General features: G+C 38.8%; 2 protein-coding genes across 2 annotated transcripts in view; both read right to left on the bottom strand.

The window, feature by feature from the left end:
• Positions 1-15000, bottom strand: part of LOC137624830 (uncharacterized) — a 262657-nt gene that overhangs the window by 185428 nt on the left and 62229 nt on the right.
• On the bottom strand, positions 9807-14588 carry LOC137624829 (putative leucine-rich repeat-containing protein DDB_G0290503). Its single transcript, XM_068355780.1, has one exon. The coding sequence runs from the start codon at positions 14586-14588 to the stop codon at positions 9807-9809; it is 4782 nt and encodes a 1593-aa protein (XP_068211881.1).

Here is a 15000-nt window from a genome sequence, read left to right as displayed (position 1 = left end):
ATATGACTACTTCCTCTCACCCTTAAGCGTTAACAGGATAGAAATATGCATATGCATTTATATATATATATATATATATATATATATATATATATATATATATATATATATATATCTATATATATATATGTATATTATATATATATATATATATATATATATATATAGATATATATATATAGTCAGACACTTACTCCTACTATATAGGGGAGATGTACCCCTTCCTGAGTGGGGATACCTTAACCTGAGAGATTACACTTTAGTCTCCCACCATCACCAATTAACACTGGCAAGCATTGGGATGAAAACTGGCCAAATCCCGGACATGAATATGGACATGTCTGAGGCCTTTGTCCTGCAGTAGACTATAAACGGTTGTATTTGTTGTTGTTGTTGTATATAGTACAGTTGATTCATTGCTTACAATAAAAAAAATAAAAATCCGGAATGGAAAATTATATCTCTCTCTCTCTCTCTCTCTCTCTCTCTCTCTCTCTCTCTCTCTCTCTCTCTCTCTCTGTTCTTCTTCTTCTTCTTAATATAATATATATACATATGTATATATAATACATAATTATAGATATATTCATTTATACGAATACATATCTGTATATATACAGATATATACTAGATGAGTTGGGAGACCCAGACCTACATGGCTGTGGATTAGGAAGCGCGAAGTAGATGATGAACGGAGAAGTATTTAATTAAAAGCTCAAGATAGAGACTGACTGGCAGAATCTAACCGAGGCCCTTTGCGTCAATAGGCGTAAGAGGAGATGATGATGATGATGATGATATATACACACACTGTATATAAACAGTATGTATAAATGACTCGGTATGTTAGTCTCTCTCTCTCTCTCTCTCTCTCTCTCTCTCTCTCTCTCTCTCTCTCTCTCTCTCTCTCTCTCTCAGTATCCTATAGTCAATTCTTTTTAGTGAGGCAGATTTGCACAGACTCGCAGCGGTGCCCTTTTAGCTCAGAAAAGTTTTTTGCTATCTGATTGGTTAGAATTATCTTGTCCAACCAATCAGCGATCAGGAAATTGTTCCAAGCTAAAAGGGCACCCCTGCGAGTCGGTGCAAATCTGCCTCACTGAAAAGAATTGGCTATAGTTAAGCTGCCTTAAAAGATTAAATGATAAAATGATTTAAAATGCGTATCCATTTACCAATTTTTCTTTGTGTGAAACAAAGAAAATGAACAAATAATAATAAAATAAACCGTCGTCTAGCCCGGGGATAGCTTCTTACAGCAACTGCTACTCTAAGTACAATGAGAGTACCATAATTAGCACTTCAGATTGGTACAAAATGTACAGTTGGATACAGAAACTCCTGTTACACCTAACTACACCCTTACTGCGCAGGGAGTTCCTATGTTTAGCCCCGCCCACCACCTCTGTCATTTCCCCCTACGCTATCTATTTGGTTACTCTCAGCGAAGTAAGGGTGTGAGAGGGTGCACTCTTCGGAGTGAGGTGTGCTAGGAACGTCTGTGCCCAACTGTACCTAAATCTGGCTTAACTCTGCATTTTATTACCTCCACCAACGAAGTTGGAAGGAGGTTATGTTTTACCCCCCTGTTTGAGTGTGTGTGTTTATTTGTGAACAGCTTCCTTGCCACAAATTTAATCGTAAGGTAATTAAACTTGCAGGGATTATCTATTATGTAAAATGCCGGAAATGATTTAATTTTGGAAGGTCAAGCTCAAAGGTCAAGGTCACGGTCAAGCAAAATATGCAATTAATGTAAATTTGCCATAAGTTTAGACATCGTTGTCACAGAGACTTCAAACTTGGTTCATATTTGTGTATGAATATCTACGCCAATCAATACAGGTTACGATCAAAGGTCAAGGTTAAGGTTAAGCTGCCGCGGCGGAGGTCTGCGTTCTACTGAGTACCCCTCTATAGTCCATTTCTTTTAGCGAGTCATATTTGCACCGACTCGCAACGGTGCCCTTTTAGCTCGGAAAAGTTTCCTGGTCGCTGATTGGTTAGAATTATCTTGCCCAACCAATCAGCGATCAGGAAACATTTCCGAGCTTAAAGGGCACCGCTGCGAGTCGGTGCAAATATGACTCGCTAAAAGAAATGCCCTATAGTTACCGCTATTATTAGATGGAGTAAAAACTGCTATTTTAGACAACATGACTCCGCTATTAGATATGCTAAACCTACAGCCAGAGCCATCAAGTGAAAAAGACTGACAAACCCATTTCGACACATTCTCCTTCAATGTGTCATTCACGTCACATGACAATGTGACAGTTTCATTTGCATCTCATGGCCTCGTATTAACAAGAATAATATAAATCAATTAATTTGCAATATACATATACATATATATGATAAATTTTGCACATTTAGACGTGTTTTTCATATTCAAATAAGCCAAATGGTGAATATACCCTTTTTGCATCGATTATTTTTTTATTAAGAAATATACTTATAAAATGTTTACAATTTATAATATTATAAGTACATCATTATATATTTCATTATCATCATCATCACCTCCTACACCTATTGACGCAAAGGGCCTCGGTTAGATTTCGCCAGTCGTCTCTATCTTGATCTTTTAATTCTGTACTTCTCCATTCATCATCTCCTACTTCACGCTTCATAATCCTCAGCCATGTAGGCCTGTGCTTCCAACTCTTTTAGTAGATTTTTGAGGTCGAAAATTTGATGAACTAATCTCTCTTGGAGAGTGCGAAGAGCATGCCCTAACCATCTCCATTTACCCCTCATCATGATCTCATCCACAAATGGCTCTCAAGTAATCTCTCTTATAGTCTCATTTCTAATCCTGTCTTGCCATTCAACTCCCAATATACTTCGGAGGGCTTTGTTCTCAAATATAGAAAATTTGAGATTGTTGCATTGTCATGCCATGACTCATGTCCATATATTTACATGAATAAATTCTTTTGATTAACATATATTCACAATTGCACCTTTAACTATTCATAGAAAGTAATTTTTTAATTAAAAAGATATTCAGAATGCATTATTATGAAGTATATTCTTGTCATAACAGTTCTTCTAGGAGAAGGACACTTCAAAATTATATCATTATTCTCTAGTCTTGGGTAAGGCCATAGCCTCTGTACCATGGCCTTCCACTGTCTTGGGTTGGAGTTCTCTTGCTTGAGGGTACACTCGGGCGCACTATTCTTTCTTATTTCTCTTCCTCTTGTTTAGTTAAGTTTTTATAGTTTATAAAGGAAATATTTATTTTGATGATGTTGCTGTTCTTAAAATATTCTATTTTTCCTTGTTTCCTTTCCTCATTGAGCTATTTTTCCTGTTAAGAGTCCTTGGGCTTATAGCATCCTGCTTTTACAACTAGGGTTGTAGCTTAGCAAGTAATAATAATAATAATAATAATAATAATAATAATAATAAATTTTATTTTTCCTTGTTTCCTTTCCTCATTGGGCTATTTTCCCTGTTAAAGTCCTTGGGCTTATAGCATCCTGCTTTTACAACTAGGGTTGTAGCTTAGCAAGTAATAATAATAATAATAATAATAATAATAATAGGTGCATTGACTGCAAATGTATGTGCATTGTGCTTTGTTATATAAAAACCTTTAGCGAATCCTAAAATTTACACAGAGATTCAACAACACCGTAGTTCCATCCATGATTTGGCATTGAAAGGATGAATATGACCAGTGTTATTTTTCTCCGGAGTGTGTATATTTGTGTATGTGTCATTGAAAGGATGAATATGACCAGTGCCTGCTGTGTTGTTTTCCTCCAGAGTGTGTATATTTGTGTATGCGTCTATCTTTGCCAGGAATTATTCCCCCCTCTCTTATATACGCGAGAGCCCTTCAAGTTCTTCTTCTTGTTTCGTTGCATTTCAACATAAACACGGCAGCAGTGGTGTAGGAATGTGCACTGGTAGATGTTTGCCAGATTCAAGTTGAAGGTATGTCGGCCTCACAGATTCTGGCTGCTGGCTCTGAGTCTCAGCTCCGGGGGCAATACGGGCATGCATACACACACGTACACATGCAAGCCATCTGCTCTCTCTCTCTCTCTCTCTCTCTCTCTCTCTCTCTCTCTCTCTCTCTCTCTCTCTCTCTCTCTCTCTCTGTCGCAATTTATGTTCCCTATCGTTCGACAAGCCCTCTACTCTCTCTCTCTCTCTCTCTCTCTCTCTCTCTCTCTCTCTCTCTCTCTCTCTCTCTCTCTCTCTCTCTCTCTCTCTCAATTTGTTTCCTATCGTTCGACAAGCCATCTCTCTCTCTCTCTCTCTCTCTCTCTCTCTCTCTCTCTCTCTGTCGCAATTTATGTTTCCTATCGTTCGACAAGACACCTGCTCTTCTCTCTCTCTCTCTCTCTCTCTCTCTCTCTCTCTCTCTCTCTCTCTCTCTCTCTCTCTCTCTCAAGAGAGAGAGAGAGAGAGAGAGAGAGAGAGAGAGAGAGAGAGAGAATATAAATTTAATAGAATCATTCTATTGATAAATTTATACTCTCTCTCTCTCTCTCTCTCTCTCTCTCTCTCTCTCTCTCTCTCTCTCTCTCTCTCTCTCTCGTTTATGTCAAAACCTTAATAATTACTTGAAACGGAGTATATAGTGTTTCTTAATTTCCAACAACTTTGTAATGAGCTTTAAAAAGCGGCGAAGATGCTTGAGGATTTAAGAGCTCCCTTAGAGGGGCTAAGCTGAATGGTGACGTCACGTGGGCCTAATGGTGACGTCACGTGAGCCTAATGCTGTCTCTTGCTAGAATTCATTATCAGCTACTTATAGATCTTTGTGATTTTCTCCGAAGAATAGTAAGTTGGATAAACACCTCGAATAGGAAACATTTTCAGACAGCAAGTGGATGAATGTAAAAGTGACTATGTTGTATTTCCTCTAAAGCCACCCATTATTGAGGGGAGCAGTATATAAACGAATGCCAGGGGAATATAACCAGATTATCTAAAGTTTTTTTTTTTTTTAATCTAGGAATTCCAGATAAGAATATAGGCCTCAGCCATGTAGGTCGGAGTCGTCCAACTCTTCTAGGGCCGTGTGGAGCCCAGCTGAACGTTTGGTGAACTAATCTCTCTTGGGGAGAGCAAAGAGCATGCCCAAACCATCTTCAGCTACCATTCATCATGATTTCATCTACATATGGCACTCAAAATAGAGACGACTGGCAAAATCCAGCCATGTAGGCCTGGGTCGTCCAACTCTTCTAGGGCCGTGTGGAGCCCAGCTGAACGTTTGGTGAACTAATCTCTCTTGGGGAGAGCAAAGAGCATACCCAAACCATCTTCAGCATACCATTCATCATGATTTCTTTCACATATGGCACTCAAGATAGAGATGACTGGCGAAATCTAACCGAGACCATTTACGCCAATAATAGTAGGAGATGATGATGATATGAAAATATTACATAATTGGTAATGGACAAAATATATATTTTTAAATTGCATTACCCTATCATACACATTTTGACATGCTTCTTCTGATTTTGTCCAATGACGAAGAAACAGTACAAGTTAACTTCATCAAAAAAAAAAAAAAAAAAACAGCATACCAGAAAATGTGCCTTCTTTATAGAAAATTCCCTTTAAATCTGGAAGGCAAGAAATCCTTTTGTCTCAATGGCTCTTAATCAATATGGTCCATAACTGTCACAACCAGCTCAATCGCAGTCTACGATTCTCTGTCGCAACTTCCAGTCTTTAAAGATGACGAGGCAGTTAATGACTAAGTTAAGGTTAATTTTCTTACTTAATAAAATGTGTTTTCCACACAAGTGAACTGGAATCTTTCTAGTTTAAACACTACTCAAGATCCACTATGCAACCCTACGTGAACCTTCTTCAAAGAATACAACATAGTTTAACGAATACCGAAGAAACGTCTGATTTCTTTTACTATGTAGCATTTCTTCCTACTGGAATAGTGAATCAGAAGTGCCTGGACTAGAGTATAACAGCCGTTAAGATCAAGAGCCATTGGGAGACAGACAGTGAATGGCAAGTGGATTCCAGACTTCCAGATCTAAAGGGAATAATCCACAAGATGAAATCAGAAGAGGGAGGAAGTAACACTTGTTATATGCAGTGTTCATTAACAAAGATTCACTTGTACTGTTTCTTTGTCAGGTGAATAAATGCAAAAATAACAAGTGTGACTTCTTCTAGTGTGCTGTGTCCCTTGGAGAAATTCCTTTGAACTGGAATAGTGGAACAAAAGTGCCTGGACTAGAGTATGGCAGCCATCAAGATCAAGACCCATTAAGAGACAGACAGTGAATGGCAAGTGGATTCCAGACTTCCAGATCTAAAGGGAATAATCTACAAGATGGACTCAGCAGAAGGAAGAAGTAACACTTGTTGTTGTATGCAGTGTTCCTTGTCAAAGATTCACTTGTACTGTTTCTTTGTCAGGTGAACGAATGCAGAAATAACAAATGTAACTTCTTCTAGTATGCTGTGTCCCTTGGAGAAATTCCTTTGTACTGGAATAGTGGAACAGAAGTGCCTGGACTAGAATATGGCAGCCATCAAGATCAAGAGCCATTAAGAGACAGACAGTGAATGGCAAGTGGGTTCCAGCCTTCCAGATCTAAAGGGAATAATCTACAAGAAGGACTCAGAAGAGGGAGGAAGTAACACTTGTTATTTCTGCATTCGTTCGCCTGACAAAGAAACAGTACAGGTGAATCTTTGTCAAGGAACACCGCATAAAACAACAAGTGTTACTTCTTCCTTCTGCTGAGTCCATCTTGTAGATTATTCCCTTTAGATCTGGAAGGCGGGAATCCACTTGCCATTCACTGTCTGTCTCCCAATGGCTCTTGATCTTAACGGCTGCCATACTCTAGTCCAGGCACTTCTGTTCCACTACTCCAGTACAAAGGAGTTTCTCCAAGGGACACAACATAGTAGAAGAAGTCACACTTGTTATTTCTGCATTAATTCACCTGACAAAGAAACAGTACAAGTGAATCTTTGTCAAGGAACACCGCATACAACATCAAGTGTTACTTCTTCCTTCTGCTGAGTCCATCTTGTAGATTATTCCCTTTAGATCTGGAAGGCGGGAATCCACTTGTCATTCACTGTCTGTCTCCCAATGGCTCTTGATCTTAACGGCTTCCATACTCTAGTCCAGGCACTTCTGTTCCACTATTCCAATACAAAGGAATTTCTCCAAGGGACACAGCATACTAGAAGAAGTTACATTTGTTATTTCTGCATTTATTCACCTGACAAAGAAACAGTACAAGTGAATCTTTGACAAGGAACACTGCATACAACAACAAGTGTTACTTCTTCCTTCTGCTGAGTCCATCTTGTAGATTATTCCCTTTAGATCTGGAAGTCTGGAATCCACTTGCCATTCACTGTCTGTCTCTTAATGGCTCTTGATCTTGATGGCTGCCATACTCTAGTCCAGGCACTTCTGTTCCACTATTCCAGTACAAAGGAATTTCTCCAAGGGACACAGCATACTAGAAGAAGTTTCACTTGTTATTTCTGCATTCGTTCACCTGACAAAGAAACAGTACAAGTGAATCTTTGACAAGGAACACTGCATACAACAACAAGTGTTACTTCTTCCTTCTGCTGAGTCCATCTTGTAGATTATTCCCTTTAGATCTGGAAGGCGGGAATCCACTTGCCATTCACTGTCTGTCTCTTAATGGCTCTTGATCTTGATGGCTGCCATATTCTAGTCCAGGCACTTCTGTTCCACTATTCCAGTACAAAGGAATTTCTCCAAGGGACACAGCATACTAGAAGAAGTTTCACTTGTTATTTCTGCATTCGTTCACCTGACAAAGAAACAGTACAAGTGAATCTTTGTCAAGGAACACTGCATACAACAACAAGTGTTACTTCTTCCTTCTGCTGAGTCCATCTTGTAGATTATTCCCTTTAGATCTGGAAGGCGGGAATCCACTTGCCATTCACTGTCTGTCCCTTAATGGCTCTTGATCTTAACGGCTGCCATACTCTAGTCCAGGCACTTCTGTTCCACTATTCCAGTACAAAGGAATTTCTCCAAGGGACACAGCATACTAGAAGAAGTTTCACTTGTTATTTCTGCATTCGTTCACCTGACAAAGAAACAGTACAAGTGAATCTTTGTCAAGGAACACTGCATACAACAACAAGTGTTACTTCTTCCTTCTGCTGAGTCCATCTTGTAGATTATTCCCTTTAGATCTGGAAGGCGGGAATCCACTTGCCATTCACTGTCTGTCCCTTAATGGCTCTTGATCTTAACGGCTGCCATACTCTAGTCCAGGCACTTCTGTTCCACTATTCCAGTACAAAGGAATTTCTCCAAGGGACACAGCATACTAGAAGAAGTTTCACTTGTTATTTCTGCATTCGTTCACCTGACAAAGAAACAGTACAAGTGAATCTTTGTCAAGGAACACTGCATACAACAACAAGTGTTACTTCTTCCTTCTGCTGAGTCCATCTTGTAGATTATTCCCTTTAGATCTGGAAGGCGGGAATCCACTTGCCATTCACTGTCTGTCCCTTAATGGCTCTTGATCTTAACGGCTGCCATACTCTAGTCCAGGCACTTCTGTTCCACTATTCCAGTACAAAGGAATTTCTCCAAGGGACACAGCATACTAGAAGAAGTTTCACTTGTTATTTCTGCATTCGTTCACCTGACAAAGAAACAGTACAAGTGAATCTTTGTCAAGGAACACTGCATACAACAACAAGTGTTACTTCTTCCTTCTGCTGAGTCCATCTTGTAGATTATTCCCTTTAGATCTGGAAGGCGGGAATCCACTTGCCATTCACTGTCTGTCCCTTAATGGCTCTTGATCTTAACGGCTGCCATACTCTAGTCCAGGCACTTCTGTTCCACTATTCCAGTACAAAGGAATTTCTCCAAGGGACACAGCATACTAGAAGAAGTTTCACTTGTTATTTCTGCATTTGTTCACCTGACAAAGAAACAGTACAAGTGAATCTTTGTCAAGGAACACTGCATACAACAAGTGTTACTTCTACTCTCTGCTGAGTCCATCTTGTAGATTATTCCCTTTAGATCTGGAAGGCTGGAATCCACTTGCCATTCACTGTCTGTCTCTTAATGGCTCTTGATCTTGATGGCTGCCATACTGTAGCCCAGACACTTCTGTTCCACTATTCCAATACAAAGGAATTTCTCCAAGGGACACAGCATACTAGAAGAAGTTTCACTTGTTATTTCTGCATTCGTTCACCTGACAAAGAAACAGTACAAGTGAATCTTTGTCAAGGAACACTGCATACAACAACAAGTGTTACTTCTACTCTCTGCTGAGTCCATGAGTCCATCTTGCGAATTATTCTTCTTGATCTGTTAATTTCCTTACAAAAGTAAACCAAAATATTTCTAATCTAAACAATATTTAAGTTCCAATTTACAAGTCCATGAGATTCATCTGCAAGGAACACAGCATACTAGAAGTCAGACTAGTTTCTTCCGCATTTGTCCAATGAGAAAGAGACAGTACAAGTGAATGTTCATCACGGAACACAGCACAGTGAAACAAGTTGATCATGTTTTCTCTTTTCGAGTTCATCTTCTTCTTTGTCTACATCTTTTCCCACTTTTATGTGGGGTCGATGTTACTGGTCAGCTTTCTCCATCTACCTCTGTCCCACACTTCATCACCGGTTAATCCCTTTGATCGAAGGTCATCCTTTATACAGTCCATCCACCTTCGTTTTGGTCTCCATCTCCTTTTTTTTTTTTTTTTTTTTTTTTTTTTTTTTTTTTTTTTTTTTTTTTTTTTTTTACAGCCTAGGTATACTTCTTAGCATGGCGAGTCACCCTCACTATCCAGGTATAATGACTCATCCTCCCTATCTGAAAGATCAGACCTCAAATCCTCATTTTTCTCCAATTCCATAAGTAAATCATGAATTATCTTCAAAAGTCGATCGTTTTCCTTATCCAAGAAAATAATTTTCTTCGCTAACGTCGGGTTGAATTTTTTACTATCCTTCCCAAGTATTTCAGGTCCATCTTCTGATATTTGTAGTCCAATGCCTTTCTCCTCTTCCTCTTCGATTATTCTAAATTGTTTGTCAATTCTTTCTAATACCTCCATTTTTCCTGTCTGTAAAAATAGGGAGTCCACCCGGTCCCCTCTATGGAGCATTTTCTTACATTCTGCAATTTCCTCAATTTTCTCGTGTAGCATTTCCATTAAACTCTCTAAATATTCTTCCTGGCAGAAGCTGCTTTCGCTCTCCCGTTCCTCATCACCTCCGGACTCTTGCTTATCCCATTTTTTTGCGGCTTGTCTCTTAAGCTCATCAAGATATTCGTCAATGTCATCAGTTTCTTCATCCCTCAATACATCATAAACACTGTTTTTACTTCCGTTTTCTACACTGTTTTCATCAGTTTCCTCTTCTTGATCCATTTGCCTCTTCCATTCTTCATCATTTCCTTCAGAGCTTGCGCATCCTTGCACGCGTTTGATTTCTGCTAGATCATTTCGACATCTTTCATGTTGAGCAGTCAGTTCTACAATCCAGGCTTTCAAACCTTGGACTTCTTCCTGTAGTACCTCGTTAAGCTTTTTCTCCCCTCTCAGTTTACCAAAGTTTTCCATTGCCTCTTTTTCTTTCGCAAACCACTTTTGTTTAGCCGTTTCAATTTGTTTTTCTAATGCCACTGCCCTGTCTTTGAACTTCATAGCCTGCACCAAAAGCTGTTCATTCTTCCATTTTTCAGCTGCTAATGCTGTGAATGTCGACTTAAGTCCGTTTTCCCCATTAGACAAACTCTTTTGAAGGAGTGATATTTCTTCCTTTAAGTGCTTGATCCTAGTCTCAAGTCCTTTACGCGTATAATACTCCCCTTTAAGGCCGGTTGCAAGCTTATTATTATTAACTTGGAGACGACCAATTTCATTTTTAAAAGTCCCAAGTTTTGTGGTATAGTCCGAGACTAGCTTTGTCAATCTAACATTTTCATTCTTCTCGATAGCCAATTCTTTGGGGAGACTGGAATACGTGTTCTCTAATTCCTGAATCATAGTATGTTTCAAGTTAAGAGCTTGATGTAAACCAAATATTTCATTTTGCAGATCAGATATCTGCAAATTCATGGCTGCTTCTGCCTCCTGATAGTGTATTGCCTCTGAATCCTTCTGCTCCAGTTGCTCTTTGGGGAGACTGGAATACTTGTTCTCTAATTCCTGAATCATAGTATTTTTCAAGTTAAGAGTTTGATGTAAACCAAATATTTCTAATTGCAGATCAGCTATCTGCATATTCATGGCTGCTTCTGCCTCCTGATAGTGTATTGCCTCTGAATCCTTCTGCTCCAGTTGCTCTTTGGGGAGACTGGAATACTTGTTCTCTAATTCTTGAATCATAGTATTTTTCAAGTTAAGAGTTTGATGTAAACCAAATATTTCTAATTGCAGATCAGCTATCTGCATATTCATGGCTGCTTCTGCCTCCTGATAGTGTATTGCCTCTGAATCCTTCTGCTCCAGTTGCTCTTGAAGATATAGGACCTGTTCGTGAAGTGCAGACAATTCACCTTCTAACTCTTCCACTTTTTTCAGTTCTGCCTTCTTGGCTCCATTCTCGACTTCCAACAGGCCAACATATTTCGTCAACTCTTCCAGCTTGGTACCTAACTCTTGCATTTTTATATCGCACAGTGACTCACGCTTCTCAAAGTCTTCAACTGCTTCCAACAACAGCTCAATCTCATCCTTTTGACGATGAATTTCTTCTTTTAAGATCTTTTTCTCTTCAACTACCAATTGAACTTGTTTTTCCAATGTATCTATTTGACCTTCCAACTCTGTTACTTTTGTTACCTTTTCCAACTTCAAATTGTCAATTTCTTCTACTCCTTTGTGAAGCATCTCCAATAGTTCCTGTTTGTTATTTTGATCGTCTAAATATCTCATCTCCAACTCTTCTAATGCTTTCTTCATCTCCTCTGCATTAGCTCTCAATGCAATAATATAAGCCTCATTTATAGCCGATTTTTCTTCTGACATGTCCTTCTGCTTCTTGAGTGCATCAATTACATTATCTTTCTCGCAGAGTACTTGTCGTAGCCTTGAATCCTTTTTCTTCAGTTCTTCTTCCAGATTTAGGACTTTTTCTTCAAGTCCAAATATTTGACCTTCCAACTCTGTTACTTTTGTTACCTTTTCCAACTTCAAATTGTCAATTTCTTCTTCTCCTTTTTGAAGCATCTCCAATAGTGCCTGGTTTTTATATTGATCTTCTAAATATCTAATCTCCAACTCTTCTAATGCTTTCTTCATCATCTCTGCTTTAGCTCTCAATGCAATAATATCAGCCTCTGTTATAGCCAATTTTTCTTCTGACATGTCCTTCTGCTTCTTGAGTGCATCAATCACATTATCTTTCTCGCAGAGAGCTTGTCGTAGCCCTGAATCCTTTTTCTTCAGTTCTTCTTCCAGATTTAGGACTTTTTCTTCAAGTCCAAATATTTGACCTTCCAACTCTGTTACTTTCGTTAACTTTTCCAACTTCAAATTGTCAATTTCTTCTACTCCTTCGTGAAGCATCTCCAATAGTTCCTGTTTGTTATTTTGATCGTCTAAATATCTCATCTCCAACTCTTCTAATGCTTTCTTCATCTCCTCTGCATTAGCTCTCAATGCAATAATATAAGCCTCATTTATAGCCGATTTTTCTTCTGACATTTCCTTCTGCTTCTTGAGTGCATCAATTACATTATCTTTCTCGCAGAGAGCTTGTCGTAGCCCTGAATCCTTTTTCTTCAGTTCTTCTTCCAGATTTAGGACTTTTTCTTCAAGTCCAAATATTTGACCTTCCAACTCTGTTACTTTTGTTACCTTTTCCAACTTCAAATTGTCAATTTCTTCTACTCCTTTGTGAAGCATCTCCAATAGTTCCTGTTTGTTATTTTGATCGTCTAAATATCTCATCTCCAACTCTTCTAATGCTTTCTTCATCTCCTCTGCATTAGCTCTCAATGCAATAATATAAGCCTCATTTATAGCCGATTTTTCTTCTGACATTTCCTTCTGCTTCTTGAGTGCATCAATTACATTATCTTTCTCGCAGAGAGCTTGTCGTAGCCCTGAATCCTTTTTCTTCAGTTCTTCTTCCAGATTTAGGACTTTTTCTTCAAGTCCAAATATTTGACCTTCCAACTCTGTTACTTTCGATACCTTTTCCAACTTCAAATTGTCAATTTCTTCTACTCCTTCGTGAAGCATCTCCAATAGTTCCTGTTTGTTATTTTGATCGTCTAAATATCTCATCTCCAACTCTTCTAATGCTTTCTTCATCACCTCTGCATTAGCTCTCAATGCAATAATATCAGCCTTTGTTATAGCCAATTTTTCTTCTGACAAGTCCTTCTGCTTCTTGAGTGCATCAATTACATTATCTTTCTCGCAGAGAGCTTGTCGTAGCCCTGAATCCTTCTTCTTCAAGTCTTCTAATTCTTTCTTCATCATCTCTGCATTAGCTCTCAATACAATATTTTCAGCCTCTGTTAGATCCAATTTTTCTTCAGTCATGTCCTTTTCCTTCTTGAGTGCATCAATTACATTATCTTTCTCGCAGAGAGCTTGTCGTAGCCCTGAATCCATCTTCTTCAAGTCTTCTAATTCTTTCTCCTGCATCTCTGCATGAGCTCTTAGACAGTGAAGATTCACTTGTAAGATCTTTTCACAACCAACCCTTCGTTCTACTTCTTTTTCAAAGTATTCTATCACCAATTGATCTTCGTGATGCTGTTTTTTTAATCTTAGGAATTGTTCCTCAAGTTTTTCAACATGAGCCATTAGATTCCTCGTAATCTCCATTTTGGCCTCCATTTCATCTCTCACCTTTAATACATTCTCAAATTCGACTTGGGCCTTTTCATTGGCCTTAGACTTCACTATAATATTTTTCAAATTGGCCTTAGATTTCACTATGAAATTTTTCAAAATACTTACAACCTTACCCAATCTACCTTTTAAGTTCAGCTTTCCTGCAAGTCCCTTATTTTCGGTCCGTTTATCTTTTCCAGAGGTTTCCATTTCCCCAGAGACACGTCCAGTGGGTGCTTCCACCCTTCGCGGCTCGCTAAATAATTTCCTTATTACAAACCCTGCCCCCAAAAGCAAAGGTAGGCCTACACATGCGCCTATCATAATCGTCTTGGGCAGATGAGGTGTATCTTCCATTCCCGTGATGGCGTTGAAGACGAAAGGTCCAATCAAAGGAATAGATTTCAGATCCATCTTGAGCATTTCCAGTTTTTCTTCCAGATTCCTCACATCCAATTCACACCGGTCAAGATTCTTCCGTGAATTCCAGAATCCTCCGATCACAGGGTAAGACGGAACGTCCATGATCCCGCCTTCGGAGTTTTGTGTCCTCTCAGGCAGTAGCCAAGAGACCATCCTAAACACGATAGAGTCCTGAATATTCTTTATTTGTCCTTCAAGTTCAATAACGTTATATTCACACGCTAACTGCTGTTCTTTGATCCCAGTAGAAACGTGAGCCCATTTAGCTACATGAAAAGCAGCAAGCATAAACAAAATTCCACAACTCACTATATTCAACATATTGTTCAGTATATACAGATGACTCTCCCTCGTTCAGTTCTATTTTTAACTTCTAGAGTTTTTCAAAGAAGTTTCTGAATCGGCTTCAGAATGTCTTCAAGGAAGAAAGAATTACTGAAGACCGCCTTCGACTACGGGGATCTGGAGGAACAGAATCAGCTCTAGAAATTGCGTATTTCTTTTCCCCGGAGAAATTCTTGAAAAGATTATTCAGAATGTCTTCAAGGAAGAAAGAATTACTGTAGACCGCCACCGTCATTCTTTTCCCCGGAGAAATTCTTGAAAAGATTTTAGAGAGAGAGAAACTTCATAATATACGAAAATTTTTCCCCAGTTTGTTATAATTAACAAATAAATACAACTTTAAGAATATGAAGACAGTCCGGAGCAATGCTGGAAATGATTTTACAGT

This window comes from Palaemon carinicauda, chromosome 31 (genome assembly GCF_036898095.1).
Source record: "Palaemon carinicauda isolate YSFRI2023 chromosome 31, ASM3689809v2, whole genome shotgun sequence".
Lineage (NCBI taxonomy): Eukaryota > Metazoa > Arthropoda > Malacostraca > Decapoda > Palaemonidae > Palaemon > Palaemon carinicauda.
This window is presented reverse-complemented; position numbering and strand designations above follow the sequence as displayed.